The sequence below is a fragment of the Wyeomyia smithii genome, chromosome 2 (genome assembly GCF_029784165.1).
Source record: "Wyeomyia smithii strain HCP4-BCI-WySm-NY-G18 chromosome 2, ASM2978416v1, whole genome shotgun sequence".
In the NCBI taxonomy this organism is placed as follows: domain Eukaryota; kingdom Metazoa; phylum Arthropoda; class Insecta; order Diptera; family Culicidae; genus Wyeomyia; species Wyeomyia smithii.
This window is the reverse complement of record NC_073695.1, coordinates 208483889-208500937: the sequence shown is the minus strand read 5'-3', so window position 1 is coordinate 208500937 and position 17049 is coordinate 208483889. Positions and strand designations below refer to the sequence as shown.

The window sequence follows — 17049 nt, the reverse complement described above, 5'->3', positions numbered from 1 at the left end:
ATATTTATGTCTAGTACCGTTTTTTATACCTAACATTGCGAGACATGCATATCAGACGCGCTGTACAAGCACTGCTTACTTCATTAGGTACAATGTAAAAATTGATTGTCGTTAGTCAAGATATTCAGTTTTCAACTTGGGCAACAATGAAATTCATTAAAAATATATCTACATAAAAACCGTTGCACGTATGCGGGTGGCACTGTACGTTTATCATGAAAAGGCACCCTCGCTATACCAGTACCGGGTAGAACAAAGGATTCTCTCGATGAAAAAGCGGCGAGAGCTCATACAGTCCTTTTGTTGAATGAATGGAATATAAGCATAATGAAATTTCGAGTGTAAAATGCATGCTCTCCACCGCTAGATGTCGATACTTGAAATAAAGAGATTTTGCCTCGTTTTTGGTTCTTCAGTTGAACAGATGTGGCTGGCCTCAAAGCTTCCAATTTTTGTAAGCCGGCGGAATTGGCTCCAAGCAACCGAAAATCAATATCGATCTGCAAAAATACAATAATATAGAATATCTTTTGAATAATGTAAAATAAACATTTATTGACTTACAAGTTGATATCCGTGATTGTTATTGTAGTGAGGAAATTTGGATAGCAGTTTCAAGACTGAATTCTGCTTTTGCAAAAATTGTTTGCGGAAACTAAAACTTGCTGCCCATAGCTCTATAACAGTTGCCCATGGCTCATGGTTGAGTAATAACCATTCGGATGCTTCGTTTGTTTGGAAATTTTCAGTTACAGTTGAGACTGGATCTACCAATTTGATCCGTTTGGAGTGTTGTTCTTCCTTTGCACCGCTTTTTCGTTTTTTCTGCTTAAGGTTACAGATCTTGTTGGCAATTTTGCCACCGGGATTTCGACGATCGCCTGCTCTTGCGATGTAATAATTCTCCTGAAAAGTTGATTCTTTTATGGTTCAATTGTTAAAATAAAAAAAAACATCACCTTTCTTTCAAATTTAAAAAGTGTAGTTACTGCCAGTGCGTAGGCTTCCAGGTCCTCGCTTCGCAACTTCTTCTCTTGTCTTATATGGTATTTTGCAATAACGCCGGCTAGATAAAGCTGCTTTGCATTGGAAAGTTCGCCAGCTTTAGATCGTTTCAACACGTCTTTTCCGCCTTCTGTAGCCGCGAATAAAGCTTCAAGTGCGTTTGGTGTAAGTACCGAATGCTGCTCATTAGTTTGTGGCACAGCAACATCCATCAATGGCGACAGACAAACATTTCCAGAACTGTTGTCTTCAACGGCAATTGCAGCGTTATTTTCATCAGCTGGATCGTTTGAAGTGATGCTTATATCCTCTAGAATATCTAGTTCTGAAAATATTGAATTAATCAAATACTGTGAAAAAAGCATTGCATCGAATTTTACCTTCCCCTGCTGCTGGTTTTTCCTCTTTTACTTTCGAGCTACCTTCCGCTGCTTCGGCTTGCAGAGTATGTAGAATATTAAACTTCTGAAATATATTTTCAAAAATTAAAATGTATCAGTATCAAATTTTAAAAAAAATGTACATTGCGTGCTCGCCATGCAGCAATCAAGCCAAACAATTCGTCGTATTTCCATAAAGTTTCTGTTGGCTCCAAAAGTGCTTTGAGTTGCTCGATTGTCACAGTTAGCAGCTCGAATAGACCTATACCACATCCTGAAATCAAAACTTTTACTTTATTCCATTGAAGCGATAAATTTTGAAAAACAACCCGTGTACTTACGTCCAAAAACCTCGAACAAACTGTCTGGAAATCCCAAATCTGCAAGAAGTTCACTCGCCGTTGTGCTGTTTGTCGCCATCTTGATTGTTGTGTATCATTTTTTTCACACCGTTGGTTCACGTGACGTTTACATGCTTCTGCACATGATATTTGAAAGTACGTGAAAATGGCATACATTGTACATGCAACTCACATAAATGTTACTGTCTTTTCACTTGATAAGGTCTATTCCAAAATACTTGTGGGGCACGTAATATTTATGTTCACAATCACGTGAATATAAAATGCTGCGCGTATAGAAGGTATTAAGTTTTCATTTGAAACACATCTCTGCACATATAAATTGCAAATGCTGCACGTAAGATAGACGCGAATGATTATTTTTAGCATTTACGTGCATTTCCACTTAAAAAGTATGTGGTGTTTAGGTTCAGTGTAATTGATTATGCAAGTAATGAATTAGGGAGACTCGAAAAATTATTTATTTCAGTAATTCTTAAGCGGAGGCTTACGTATCTCTTTATGGTTAACATTATTGAGAGCTAGTTCGCAAGAGGTGCAACCGCATGTTGTTTTGATGTTCTCCGATTGGGCTGAAATTTTCAGCGTTTGTTTGTCTATTGAGGTAGGAAGTTTTGCAAAATTTGCCCTTGAAAGTGATATGTCCAAAAACGTCCAAATACTAAAAACTGCAATAACTCCTGCTAGACTTGATGGATTTTTCGAAAAAATTGTGGCATTATTCTACACTAAGAGTACTTCAAAACGCATGGTCACAATATATGGCAAAAAGGTAACTTGACGAAAAAAAAAATGCATTTTTTATTTAAAAATTTTCAATTTTCAGGGTTATCCTACTCTTCTCAACATCGCACAGTACGTTGAACATATGGAAAGCTTGGACAAAAGTCAAAATCCTTCGTATAAGGCTTTATTTCAGCACAATTTCTATTCAAACGACTTTTTTATGAATTATGGTACTATGTTTTATAGATACTAATTATGGTACTAGTGAAGATTTAAATGTGTGATATAGTTTGATAATATTATGGAATAGAGAGTTTGAACAGTATTACAGTATTAGTATTACCAAACTGCTATCATTGTATTGATTCGATCGATTTTTTTTCTGTATGGACTTCCTCTCTGCGACCAGAATCGTTGATCTATTGTGAGATATACCCGGGTGTCTGTTGTATCCCGCACTTCTATTATTAGCAATACCGCCATTGAGAAGTGGCATGCTCATTATTATTTTTTATCAGTGCTTGTGTGTAATGTGATACTCTTTCTTCTACACGCTTACTGTTTCTCCTATACCGAGCCTCGTTCCTCCAGCCAAATATAACCAAAGATAATTCCCTGGAGAAGTTTCGTCGTGCGTCCTTCTGGCCAGTTTTATCGATAAAAGGCACCTATTTTTGTTAAGAGGAAGTCACGCAAAGGTTTTGTAGATTTCAGCGTAAAGGAAGCGTAACTAGTGAGGAGCCTGAGAATAAACCTATGCTCAAAAGTCCTTTTTGACATCGAATGGCCTGATTCTACTAAAATTCGAACCCACGACCATCCGCTTGACCAAGCGGACTCTGTAACCTTGCGGCTACGCAGCACCCTGTTGATTCACAACTGGCTCACTGGCTTTAGAAGCATCTTCCAATCCAAATACTTCCACTGTTGTCGAGAAACTGCCTCATTTTTACTGCCAATTGATTGCTGATGCCACTTCTCAAATAAGGTTTTGTATGTCTGGCGCGCAAGTTGACCTACAAAAATGCAAAAAAGTTTAAAATTCGCACAAATTAGCAGTTGAAGTTAATGTCTATTGTTTCTTTACCTTTCATACTAACTTTTAACATAAATCTCAGATTGGTAAAATTTGGTAGATTTTTCCACGACTTGTTTGAAAATTTTGATGTTTTCCAGTTTTTTTTGTGAATAACTTTATGTTTACCAACTGATTCACGATGTTTCTCAATAACAATCACTGTAAATTGTATATAAATGGATTATATAAATCATTTTTCATGTAATCCATGCCAAGTTTCGATTAGAAGTCACTTAGTTTTTGTGTATCAGAGAGAAAGCGTCGTGCGCCAATTTCAGTCTTTTGAAACACGTGCTGTTTCACTCGCTAACCTTTGTTTCTGTTTCCACTTACTACGCGTGTCAGAGACGTCAGAAACTTGCACAAATACACTCATACGATGGTAGAAGGTTGCAGTAACATAAAAACATAGTTTAAAATGACGGAAAAAATCATCAAATTTTCGACTTTTGTCTATAGGTCAACGCACTGTGCATCGCTAGAAAAAATATCTGAATATAGCGTTTTGTAGAGCAACTCAAGAGTTTTAATGTCATGTATATCCAAGTGTGCTAATTGGGGTAAAACGGAGAAGGTTTTTTTTTTTTTTTTCAAAAAACCGTCAAAATCACTAAATTCACTACATTTCCTGCTAGACTTATTAGATTTTGCTGAAAATTTGGATAATCACTCTACCTTACCAGAACTACCTACTTTACCAGAAGATACGCCATTAGGAGTGTTGGCCAAAAAATCATGTTACTCATGTTGTATCATGTTACTCTGTTAATCATTTAAAAATATCACGACTTCGAACACTTATGCTCAACAATTTATACTCATAATGTTCTTCAACAATCATCAAAGCATCAACTTCCTTTACGCTAAGTTTTGTCCAAATAAAATTTACAGGAGATCGTGGAAATATGTATTTTCTCCACGGATAAGTAGGAACTCGGTTGGAATTATTTGTTTTCGCAACCGTCATATCGATAATATCTTTTACATTGTTTGATGCTTTTCTTGAAACCTAGTGAAAAAGTCAAGAAAAACTTCAGTCCTTTTCAGTCAGTTTCCAAATGATGCATCTGGATTTTAGATCAAATAAAAGTTTTAAGTTGTTTTAAAAAATGCTAACTTCGTGTTCTGGACCTATTCTGTAGAGAAAAAAGCACCCCGGAAATCGCCAAGCATTTTCCAAGAAAAACATTTTTTTTCACGAACGTCATCCCCATACATTTTGCTTGAAGCCGTTTTTCTCTGGCTCTCTGGCTCGATTATACGTCAAGAGGCTGTCAATGCTTGCGAAACAGCCGAATAAGCTCCGTCCATGCGAGATCAACTGTTGCTGCAAGTGGTGTGTACAAATGCAAAGCGCGAAGAACGACTGTTTCGTTTTGAACGTTTTATGGATTTTGTGCAGGACATAAATAATCACGTTCAAAAATGTTTCAACACGTTCTGGAGAGCCCTACATTCAATATAGTTAGAAGCACGCAAAAAATCCGTACAGTAACACATGCGGCACAATGAACGGAGCTTATGATCATATTTTCAACACTAGCACCACCATCATCGGCGGCGGCTTCAGGAAACAGTTGTCATGACATCGGTCTGTTTTTTTTTCGCCATGTAAATCTATTTGTCTTTTTTGTCATCTGGGCCTTCACAGTTTTGGAGATTTTGACGGCATTTTCGAAAAAAAACATTCTTCAAGGAACGTTTACCCCAAATGGCGTATCTTCTGGTAAAGTAGATAGTTCTGGTAAGGTAAAGTGATGATTCAAATTTTCAGTAAAATCTATTAAGTCTAGCAGGAAATATAGTGATTTAGTGGTTTTGACGGTTTTTGGAAAAAACCTCCTAGGACCGTTTTACCCCATTCGGCACACTTGGCTCATACATGAAATTAAAGCTCTTGAGTTGCTGCACAAAACACTATTTTCAGATATTTTTTCTAGCGATGTTGAGAAGAGTAGAGTAACCCTGAAAATTGACTTTTTTTTAAAGAAAAATGCATTTTTTTTCATCATGTTACCTCTTTGCCATATATTGTGACCATGCGTTTTGAAGTACTCTTAGTGTAGAGTAGTACCACAAATTTTTAGAAAAATCCAACAAGTCTAGCAGGAGTTGCTGCAGTTTTTAGTATTTGGACGTTTTTGGATATATCATTTTCAAGAGCCGTTTCACCCCACTTCACATCAAAGAAAAAAATTGAAATTTCGCAAAACTTTCTCCTTGAATAGAAAAAAACAAACACTGAAAATTTAGGCTCAATCGGAAAACATCAAAACAGCGTCCCTCAGAAAGGTGGTTGCGGTTCTCGCGAACTGGCTCTTATGCCTTGTTCTGACTACGCCGTTTATCACCTGATATCGCCAGATGATATCGGATATCATTTCGAGCGTACACACTACAGTGAGCTGATATGATTTGACATTTGCTTTGATAATTGTAAAGAGAAGAAAACAAAAACAGGTCAAAGCTAGTACCCCGTTCACACTACACCGCATATCACCTGATGTCAGGCGATTCGTTCTATCGAGGCCATATCACCATCCATATTACCTGATATCCCATACAATCGAGCTGTCATCGGATATCACCTCGGCTACATGATATCGCGGATATCATGTTCGAAAACCCATAAAAAAAACAGATTTGCAGCAGTCAGCAACACGGCCAAAAGTCAAGAAGGAAGGAAACACTTTTGCGTTTTTCATCCCGCACATTTTGACAATTGCATATGAGAGTTCGCGTTGGTGCGAGCCAACTAGCTGACATCTTTATCCTAATTGCATTGCTCTTGTTGTCTTGTTTTTGCTTTGACCTGTTTTTGTTTTCTTCTCTTTTCAATTACCAAAGCAAATGTCAAACCATATCATCTGACTGTAGTGGGAACACCCGAGGTGATATCCGATATCATCTGGCGATATCAGGTGATATGCGGCGTAGTCTGAACAAGGTATTAGTTTATGTCTACTTATACAGGCACTCTAAATAACCCAAGGTTTTGATGAGAAAGAAGCCCAAGATAGAATTTTTACGCTGCAATGAACAAATATGAACCTTAAACTAAAATAGAACAGAAATAAGCCAGTTTAGGCAAATTTTCTACACAACTTCATGCAACTAGCAAAGCTAACACGTCACAGCCTCGCTACTACTGATGCACTGGTCAGTCCAGAATACCTTGTCACTCACGTACCCTGAAATAATCCCTATAAATCCGAGATTTGAAAAAATCTTCGGATTTATATCAAGCAGATCTGGCATCTCTGCTGTGGCCCGCTGGTGCCGAGCTAAGGGGCGACATCTGGCTTCTTACTCTTCTTCCTCATCCACCTCGATGATCCCTGTTGTATTTTTCGTAAGTGATGCCATTCACTCGGAAAATACTTGAATGTTTTTAATGCTTATTATCACCATTCCTCCTGCAGGCGACAGTTTTACCGTCTGAGGGTTACCGGAGAATCTGCATCTTTGATATACTTAAAATCGAAATCGTCATCCATCAATGATTATGAATCATTTATTGACCCAACTGCATTGTACTCTCCGCACAAGCAATATGCTTCAACAGGTATATTTCAAACTTAATCCAGAACGGATTCAAAAGTAGAAATAAGCTCACACTACATACGACATTGAGCAGCGGTATGCTGTTCTTATGCTTCACGCAAAACCGTAATAACTCCTTGCGCACTTTTGAATTTTTTGGTAATTGATATAAGTGATGATCAAAGTCGGATCTCTTACTACACCCGTATTTGTACGCTCTGTACTTTATTTTGAATGTTCACTTAATATCATTTTAGAATATAACAAGTGACATAATAAAAAATATAAATCAAAACAACAAAACATGTTGTTCAGCAACACTGCCAGCAAGCCTGATGATAAATTTTAACGCACTCGGGGTTTTTGATTTCAACCAATCAGTGAGTGGTTCCCAAAGTGGATGCAAATCTATACCCAGTTGTCTCCCCTTAGGTGCCGAGCCTTTGGCATCCCTATACCGAGTTACACGCTCATTATTTGTTTCTCTAAAGTGAGTAAAATATGACCCATTTTTGAAAAAAGTGGAGGTACCCTAATTTGAGTACTTTTACGGTTACTCACTTCTGAGTAAGGGCGTCATACGTCAAAAACTGATTAGAATCTACTCTGTTTATGCAAACCACGAATTGACGAAAATGAGTACAAGTTACCCAGTTTGCCTAAATTTGGAAATTTGATGATTTCTGGTTTTTGTAAATCTGACTCAATAAATAAAATAACAAATAACAGAACAATCAAAATCATAGATTTATTTTTCATCGAAACATTATAAAAGTTTTAAATCATTCACGTGTCTTTATATAATGCGGCAACCAACCGGTTCACAGTTGCCCGTGAACTGTGGCTCATGTTTTTGTACAGTACGCACACCAGAAAATCCGTCATCATCCGTCACCGAACACTGCGAAGGATTTAAATTGTATCGATTGCATGTATTGGGCACTGTACATCGATACAAATGTTTCCGTTCATTATCACGAATAAAAGCCCGACTTTAAACGGCATCGCAGGACACACAACATGCGGTTGTTCATTTTGAAGAGATGTTTTTTATGTTTTCAAATCCTCTGCAATAATGATGTTGGGCTGAAATTGTTATGGAATATTGTTACATGTTGTTTGTAATGTAATTGATTAGGAAATTATTGATTTGATGAAAGATCAAATACTTACTGCTAGCAAACGAATAAAAAGCGACACCAATTGTTCTTCGGAAACAGATAATATCGCTGTTGAAAACTTTTGACATATCCATATACTCAGGGGTGAGTAAACATTGGGGATAATAACTCAAAACTGAGTAAACATGGTAATTATGAAAATTTGGGTAAATGTTACTCAATTATCCAGTACCCGATAACTCACTTTTTGACATTTTGCATAAGAATACCAAACTGAGTAGATCCTAATCAAATAAGAGTTAAAATAAAGCAGCGTGTAGAGATACTCAGCGAGAGAGATAAGCGATGAAAAAAACCGCCAATTTGGCGACTAGGTTTCACATGTCAGAGGTGCCGGATTTCTTCTCAAAGAGCAAGTTGACTAACATTTTCATTCGACTCGTATAACCGAAGTCCTGGGGAATAATAAATAGCATCAGAAAAGCCGCGAAGGTGTTAAATTGTATGTTAATGTTCAATTTTATATACTTTCACCATAATTGATCACGATTTTGTTGACCATACACTGGGGTCGCTTTTTACGCGGGTGATTGTACCGCATTTAAAAGATTGGATTAGATATACTTATACTAAACTTATTTGATACCGCATACAAATAATTTTCCGAATCGTATAAAAATAATCTGCGTTATTGTAAAAATATCTCGTTTAAAAAAATGCATAAAAACAACCCGCGTAAAAAGCGACCCCAGTGTATAAAAGGTTTGTGAACCATCAGTTAAAAATCACTGTGATAAGGCCATTTTGAAGCATTCTCAATTCATTGTTTAAAAATAAAACTGAAAAACGTGTGAAAATAAATATTCATTTATTGTACTTGATTGCAATACCTCACAAGGTGTTACCTTTCTTGTTCGTTTGCCTCACAACATTCTCTTCGCATCTCTCCCTCTGAGTATTGCTACCAAGTAACAGTGAATGACAATCAACTCATGTCCTGCACGCTCGTAAATAATAACTCATGGACTGAGCAACTCTGACTCAGTTTAGAACGATGTTCGTAGACGTCAAAAAGTAGAAGTCCTTTTTGATTTTGAGTAACTTTGACGTACTTTTTGGGTTCCCTTCATATAACTTCTTTCTGAGTAACGTCGCATATAACGACGTCCATTTTGAAAGATGATTACGATGTGCTTCAGTTTGTGACATATGTTTTCTAATTGTGTGCGCCTCAGAAGGCATTATAACTGTTTACTTTTATTACAAAGTAATTATTGATGAACACGTGGTGTCGTTTATTGGCCGTGGCGAATTTCTAGCCAGTAATGAAACTGAACTGTACCCAAAAAATGAGTAATGTCGTACTCAAATTTTAGTAATAATGACTCATTTTAAAGACGCCTAGTGTTACTCAGTTTTGAGTATTTGTGGAGTTGTTCCACTTTTTACGAAAATGCGTCAAATGTTACTCATTTTAGAGTTATTTACGAGCGTGTGGGCTCAAATTAATTTGTGCCCGCTGTCAGCAGTAAGATAAAGATGTATGAAAAGAAGCGGTGATATGCTATCTCGTTTACACATATGTTGAGATGTTAGTCCTTGAAACATGAAGTGATGCCAAAGGGGTGGCTGGTGCTGTCAAGCAGGGATACCAGATGACACAGATTTTTAGAGTTCGTGTGCAGATTTTAGATCAGATCAGACTAAGATATTTGCGCATACTTTTTCAAAATGTATGTAAATATTTACAGCCTTTGCCTGCGCGAGCGAATTTTTTTTTTGAAACGCGGATAGATTTTTTTCAGATTTCGAGCAGATTTTTTTCAGATTTCGAGCAGATTTTTTTGGTTTTTCGAGCAGTTGCCGTCAGTTTTCAAAAACATCTGGCATCTCTGCTGTCAAGTTCTAAATCATTCAAAAATATCACTTTTCTGTTTTGCCGGTTTTCAGTTTCCTTTCTTTGTCTCCAAACATATTTCAATCATCGCCTGCTTCAAATTTAATTAGCACGAAATTTACGTCGAAGTATTGTTTTATTTGTAAAACATCTAAACGTGCAGAATAAAATGACCACTTGGCTGCCAATAGAATCTAATCCTGAGGTAAGAAAGCCTTCTGTCGTAGTAGTTTTGGGCGCTGGCCGCTTTGAAAACTTCTCGAGCTAAGCTGCCTAAGAAAACAAAAAACTAATATTTTTACGCCCACCTATATTTCTCTTGAAAACGTTTACTTTTCATCAAACGATGACTTTTTCACTTTTTATTATTGTAATCAACTCAATATTGAACTTTTTACATACCTACATAGGCATTTATGATATTGAATTTATTGTTCTAGGTATTGAACAAATATCTCGGAAAACTAGGCGTTTCGCCGTTGTGGAATATTGTTGATATTTATGGTATGGATGATGAGATATTGGCTTTCGTTCCATCACCGCTTAAATCATTGATTTTCCTTTTCCCTTGCTCGGAAGCGGTAGGTGTACTATTAATTGTCCCTTAATTTAAACTATTATTTTGAAATTTTAGCACGAAAATTACCGTGCCAAAGAAGATGAAGAATTGAAAGCTAAGAACATTGAGCATCCGAAAAGCCTGTTTTACATGCGCCAGTACGTGCATAACGCTTGCGGAACTATCGCTTTAGTCCATGCTATACTAAATAACCCGGACATCGAATTGGAAGAAGGAAGTTTCATCAAAAAATACTATGATGCCTCAAAAGATAAAACACCAGAAGAGCGAGGTAGACTGCTGGAAAATGACGCGGGATTCACCGAAACCCACGACAGTGTGGCTAACGAAGGTCAAACAGCACCTCCTGACATAAACCAGAAAGTCTATCACCACTTTATTGCATTCGTACATCATGAAGGACAATTGTATGAACTGGATGGGCGTAAAAATTTCCCCATTGCTCACGGTAAAACCTCTCCGGATAGTTTACTGAAAGATGCCATCACTGTGTGCAAAAAGTACATTGCTCTTGATCCAAACGAAGTCAGGTTTACCTTGTTGGGTTTAGTTCCCACACAATAAAATACTCGAAAGGCTTGCGACTAGGAGAACAATCGCCATAAAAAATAAATGCTATTGAAAAATTGATCGAGGCATAAGCGTTCTCTATAAACACTTCAACCATTTCGCATCAACACAGCAAAAACATTTTCAGAATTTGTATACGCCTTTGAACGTATTCTTATTTGGCTTTGAAAGAATGATGTATCATATTGTCTTTAGTTTCCGTAGAATCTTGTTTGAAATTTCAAATCCTGTAACTTACTAATAGCAATTTTTTTTATTCCACTGGATCAATGGAAATCTGCGCGAGAATGGAGAAGCGATATTGCCATTCATGATGCAAGAAAGAGATACCGGATAGCCCCAGGTGGGCTCTAAAGCCTGTATTACACTCTGACCAAGCGTCAAATATTTGGCTCTTTTTGACATATAAAAATTTGGTCAAAGATAATTGTTAGTCACTCTCCAATTTTAACATGGGGCAAAAACGGGCAAACAACAACCATGATGTCAAATAAATTTGACCATTATGTCAGAAGGTCAAATATTTGACCATTAGACAAAGAGTGTACTACAGGCTTAAGAATAAAAAAAATCGCTATAAGTTAATTTATTTATTACGAACTTTACATTATTTATTACGAACTTTACATTATAGCGTCCGCCATCACGGCGCGTAAAAAGCTAGATAAATCTGGCAACATTAGTGTTGCAAAACTCCAGAAATCACGAATCTGATGTAAGCTGAGAGGTATGCAAATACGAACGTGCAATATAGCACCCGCAATCATGGTTCGTAAAAAGCTGGATATGGTTTATTATTTTATTTTATGCGTTAGTCAATATCGAATTTCAAGAAAAATGTTAGTTGAAATTTGTTTCTTGATCATAATCACAACTTACCTACATTGAATAAAAATAAATAAAAATTTCAGGCAAGATGCAAAGCACAACCAATTGTGAAAAAAACATTAATAGAAGAGTCATGTGTAATTGCGAAAATTTTCGAAAACTTCAGATGAATTTCCAAATCACTGAATATTTTAATCATTTAAACAGGGCTTGCGTAGCTTTGTGATAGTAAGTACTAATGGAAAACCTCTTGAAATCTGCACCTCATGTACATTGAAATTTGCTACGTGGATGTAACGTGATATTGGAATGGTGATATTCAGTAACGTAATATACAACGTTTCTCTCAAACAAACAAAAAACGCTTTACCCACCCCTGTTTCGATGAGGTCTTTTCAATTAACATGAAACTAGCAACCCTGACTCACAGTCACAGCAGATGAAAAGAGAAAGCACGATTTTGCAGAAATTGGAAGCAGCAGCTAGTAATACAAGACAGCCAGCTCCTCCGGAATCCTATTGTCCTTAGGAAACAACCAGGAATAGCGCACTTCCGGCGGTTATCCGTTCGTTTGTATGGATTTACTGTTCAGTGTTTCGTGTGGACAGCGAATTTAAAAATCCGTCCTCCTGGTTTACTGACCAAGATAAAAGGGAAAGCATAGTCAGCATAGTGCATAGTGCAGCAGTGCCCAGCTCGAATGCCATCAAAGTTTGCTGCTCGACAAAGATTATTTCCGTGATTGGGTAAGTTTAAGGTATTCTCCCCTTCGTACCGAGTGATCTCAAAGATTGACCACAAAATTCTAAGCAAAAATAAAATGGTCTTAGGCTTGGCGGAGAAGCCTCATTACGGTGCCCGAAAATTAAAAGGGCGTATGATTATTTAATGTTCGTGCGTCGTTGCTATAATTAAACCACTTGCTTCATTTATAATTGAACCACTGCATTCATTTATTGAAGTTATTAAATTTTTATTTCTGAAGTCATGCGTACATATTAAAATCGAGTAATCGGATAGTTTCAATAATTTGTCAAATGTTGGATACACTTATGGAGCCTGAAATCACTTGTTCCGTTTTTTTTTTCTTGATTAATTTACAAGTTTGTTCTTTCGTTCAGTCTCGGGGTTTGCTGTCGTTTGTTGCTAATTTGTGACATCTTTTGTAGTTGAGTTTGATATCTACTTTTTGGACCCGAAAAAATTCATCGCCAAAATTCGAATTCACAGCAAGAAACTAAGTGCGTTGATTTACAACAGCCAGTGAATCGAAGATCCATTTTCCCGGAAGCAATTGTGGCTGACGACACGGCGGCCGCCGACGTAAACCAACAGCCGGAAGCTGGAGAAGACGAGCGACAGTTGCAACAGACGGATGAAAACAAGAAAGCTACTAGTGCAAGCAGCCCAACTTTAAGCGATAACCAGGAAGATCGGGAAAAAGCGGAAGACAGTACGTCTAATCAAAAACAAACAAAACAAGAATCGCATCTACCACAAAGGCATAAGCCACAAAGTGAGGCACAGGTGAGTGCGAAAGCATCGAACGGAACGCTAATCCCATGAATACTAAATAATTTAAGATGTATTTTATAAATAACAAATGGATTGATGCTCGAATAACCTCTGCGTTTGTATTTTCAGGCAATGCCATCGGCAGTCAGCGGTGGCGGCGGTGGCAATCATACAGGTGGTGGAGGCGGCGGAGGTGGTGGCAATGGGAATAACATGAGTACACAGTCGAACGAAGAGTGTGGCATACGAGACGTTTGGCGGCATAACTTGGACGAGGAATTTCGCACGATCCGACATATCGTGCAGAAATATCACTATGTTGCAATGGACACTGAGTTTCCCGGGGTAGTAGCTCGACCGGTTGGAGAATTTCGCTCATCGGCTGACTATCAGTACCAGTTTCTACGCTGCAATGTTGATCTGCTGCGTATCATTCAACTGGGATTGACCTTTATGGACGAAGAGGGGCGTACTCCGACAGGTTTCTCTACTTGGCAGTTCAATTTCAAATTTAATTTGAATGAAGACATGTACGCTCAGGATTCAATCGATCTTTTGCAAAACTCTGGCATTCAGTTCAAGAAGCACGAGGAGGACGGTATCGATCCGCTGGACTTTGCCGAACTGCTAATGACTTCCGGTATCGTGCTGATGGATAACATCAAGTGGCTCAGCTTCCACTCAGGGTACGATTTTGGTTATTTGTTGAAGCTGCTAACGGATCAGAATTTACCAGCTGAGGAAAGCGACTTTTTCGAGCTGCTGCGAATCTATTTTCCAACAATCTACGACGTGAAGTATTTAATGAAGAGCTGCAAGAGCCTGAAGGGCGGCTTGCAAGAGGTTGCCGATCAACTGGAGCTGCGTCGTATCGGACCACAACATCAGGCCGGATCGGACTCGCTACTAACCGGGATGGCATTCTTCAAGATGCGCGAGGTACATGGTTTTAGCTTCTTAAATAGTAGCAGTAGTAGTAAGAATGATAGTAGTACTGCCGAATGCTATAACAGTAGCCTTGGGGGAGGTGGTGGTGGTCAGGCTAGCGGTCGAAATAGTCCTAATTCTAGTGGCTTTGTTAGCTTCGAATGCAATTGTAGCGAAGGTTTTGAAAGTGCCTTAAACCAATCGTTGAATCATATCGATACAAAGATAAAGTTGCACATCAAGAAGGGCTCGAGCGATTAGCTAATTGGCGGTTGCCGTTAAGGGGGCCATATATTTTCAATCATAGTTCCTATTTCACATTATTATATTAGAATTACTAGGCAATTGAAGCATTTTGTCCTAGCAATAGATTACAGCAAATGAGATTATTCCGTTAAAGCGAAACTATTATTGTTTGATTATCTTTATAAAACGTTGAATTGTGAATTTTCTTTAAACAATGAGAAAAATATATAAAAATCTGTTGAAATTAGAACTTATTTTTCGTTTTTTATGTTAGAACGAAAGAGTAGCAAAAACAATATGAAAAGCATGTCACTCGAATCATCTTCATTTGCTGTAAGGAGGTGGCTGGGTATTTTTATTTAGACATATCTCTTAAGTAGCTCGTTCAAAATGTTTGAATACTTTTTAATACTCTAGTAGATTTCAAAAGTCTTCGTTTCTCTCCTAATTTGTTCATCTTGTTCGATACATTCAAAATTATCTACCAAATACATGTTGAGATCTTTGAATTAATTTTACTACTATTCGTTGAATAATTTATTTTTCTCCCTTCTAGATGTTTTTCGAAGATAATATTGATAACGCCAAATACTGTGGCCATCTGTACGGATTGGGCACGTCGTTCATCGTAAATGGCAGCAGCAATACAATCAACAGTAGTGTGAATAATACCACCAGCACTACCCTTGGTACTAGCACAACAACCAATAGTGGTTCGAACGTGGGTACAACAGGAAGCGGAAACGCCGCTGGTACTGGCACCAACAACAGCAATGTTAACACTGCTAGTAATAACAGTAACAATAACTCGAACAACAACAACACGAATAGCAGTAGTGCAGCAAACTACCACGACAATGGCGAAACCAACACGACTTCATGATTTCGTTTGTTGATACGCTAGAAAAATAGCGGCGAAATATAAAGGACACTAATAGTAACCTTACAAGCAGTCACATACACAACTAATTACTGCGGATATAGACAAACTTTGGAACGCTAAAAATCTTACAAACAAGTACTTTTCTCTACAAAAAATATTTATTACAGCTTTATTACTATCTATACCCAAAGTATGTAACTAGAGGGCGACAGCAAAAGATCACTTCAAGTCATCTGAGGCAGAGAAAGCAACGAGGGCAACATTTAACTAATTTTAAGATAAGTAAAAGAATAAACATTTTAAACATACATTTTCATCCGAGACTCACGGAGTCTCTGTGACACACATTAGGACGAAATTGATTGTTTTTATTCTTTTTGACGATAATAATGTAAAAATCAGCACTCCCTCAAGTTTTCATTTCTTTGTGCTTCAGTAAAACGAATGACAAATAGAACGAATAAACTCGATTAGTTCTACACTTATAGGAAGGTCAAACCAATCTGTTCAATCATAGGTCTAATAAATCTCAACTAAAAGTGAAAAAATTCGATCAAACGACAAACGTGGAACAGAGCAAGAAAGGATATTCTATCTACACAAACCATCCTTCTGTAACCAAACGAAACATGATTTAGCTTAGTTTGAAACAGATTAAAAGCAACAGTAGGCGAGTTAAGCTGAGCACTTTGTAAACTATTATAGAATATAAACAACATTACTGACCGCTCTTAGCGAAATTCTTTGGCACACGATAATAAACTTGAAAAAAGAAGCGTAAAAACCATAAGAGTCAATAAGCATTTAAAGTGAGCGAAGAAACTCGCCAGAACGCAGTAGGTAAAGAATAACGTGCTGAATCATTTTGCACTGTCAAAACATTGATAGGTAACTGAAACAATAGTAAAAATTGATAAAACTAATTCTTTGATTGAATGATACCTACAGAACAACACTATTGGTAACAGCAACTATATATTCAAATAAAATGTTTTATTGATTTAAAAACTTGAAACTATGAACCGCGTTTTTTTATGTTTTCGTCTGTGATTCCAACCTCCACGCCTACTACATACTCAAAAATAACACAAAAGCATAAACTAAACTAAAGATCTGCTCACTGATATGAACAAATGGGGAGAATCGATATTCTTATTTTTGATTCAGCTTAATGAAGAAACAATCCAACGTCTAAATGGATTGTTCAGATGATTTTACTACTTTCTTTTTCTAATACAAAAAATGCACGCATAAAGAACTGTAGATGTTTTAATACACTCGATTATACTCAATTTAGATGATACCTTGCGCAGGTTTCCGGTATAATGTCAAATTATTTAACTAAATTGATAATTATTAAAAATTTCCAACACCTGTCTTTGAAAAT

General features: G+C 37.2%; 2 protein-coding genes across 4 annotated transcripts; both read left to right on the top strand.

Moving 5' to 3' along the window:
- Window positions 1-10120: 10120 nt before the first annotated feature.
- Window positions 10121-11397, top strand: LOC129726176 (ubiquitin carboxyl-terminal hydrolase). Its single transcript, XM_055682887.1, has 3 exons — window positions 10121-10317; window positions 10553-10693; window positions 10747-11397. Exons 1-3 carry the CDS (start codon window positions 10282-10284, stop codon window positions 11254-11256), a joined length of 687 nt encoding a protein of 228 aa, XP_055538862.1. The 5' UTR covers window positions 10121-10281; the 3' UTR covers window positions 11257-11397.
- Window positions 11398-12293: 896 nt separating this feature from the next.
- LOC129726175 (CCR4-NOT transcription complex subunit 7) lies at window positions 12294-16677 on the top strand. 3 transcript variants are annotated; one of them, XM_055682886.1, is made up of 4 exons: window positions 12294-12837; window positions 13352-13618; window positions 13736-14545; window positions 15336-16677. In XM_055682886.1, exons 3-4 carry the CDS (start codon window positions 13739-13741, stop codon window positions 15660-15662), a joined length of 1134 nt encoding a protein of 377 aa, XP_055538861.1. In that variant the 5' UTR covers window positions 12294-12837; window positions 13352-13618; window positions 13736-13738; the 3' UTR covers window positions 15663-16677. The 3 variants fall into 3 exon arrangements, with proteins under 3 accessions (XP_055538861.1, XP_055538860.1, XP_055538859.1); XM_055682885.1 differs by having other exon boundaries at window positions 13322-13618; XM_055682884.1 differs by having other exon boundaries at window positions 13261-13618.
- The last annotated feature ends 372 nt before the right edge of the window (window positions 16678-17049 follow it).

What these genes read in the sequence shown, in the direction of transcription:
- LOC129726176 (XM_055682887.1), top strand. Translation starts at nt 10,282, where the DNA reads ATGACCACTTGGCTGCCAATAGAATCTAATCCTGAG. An exon ending in CAATAGAATCTAATCCTGAG is followed by an intron (nt 10,318 to 10,552) that starts GTAAGAAAGCCT and finishes TTATTGTTCTAG; the next exon opens with GTATTGAACAAATATCTCGG. An exon ending in TTTTCCCTTGCTCGGAAGCG is followed by an intron (nt 10,694 to 10,746) that starts GTAGGTGTACTA and finishes TTGAAATTTTAG; the next exon opens with CACGAAAATTACCGTGCCAA.
- LOC129726175 (XM_055682886.1), top strand. Translation starts at nt 13,739, where the DNA reads ATGCCATCGGCAGTCAGCGGTGGCGGCGGTGGCAATCATACAGGTGGT. An exon ending in CATTCTTCAAGATGCGCGAG is followed by an intron (nt 14,546 to 15,335) that starts GTACATGGTTTT and finishes TCTCCCTTCTAG; the next exon opens with ATGTTTTTCGAAGATAATAT.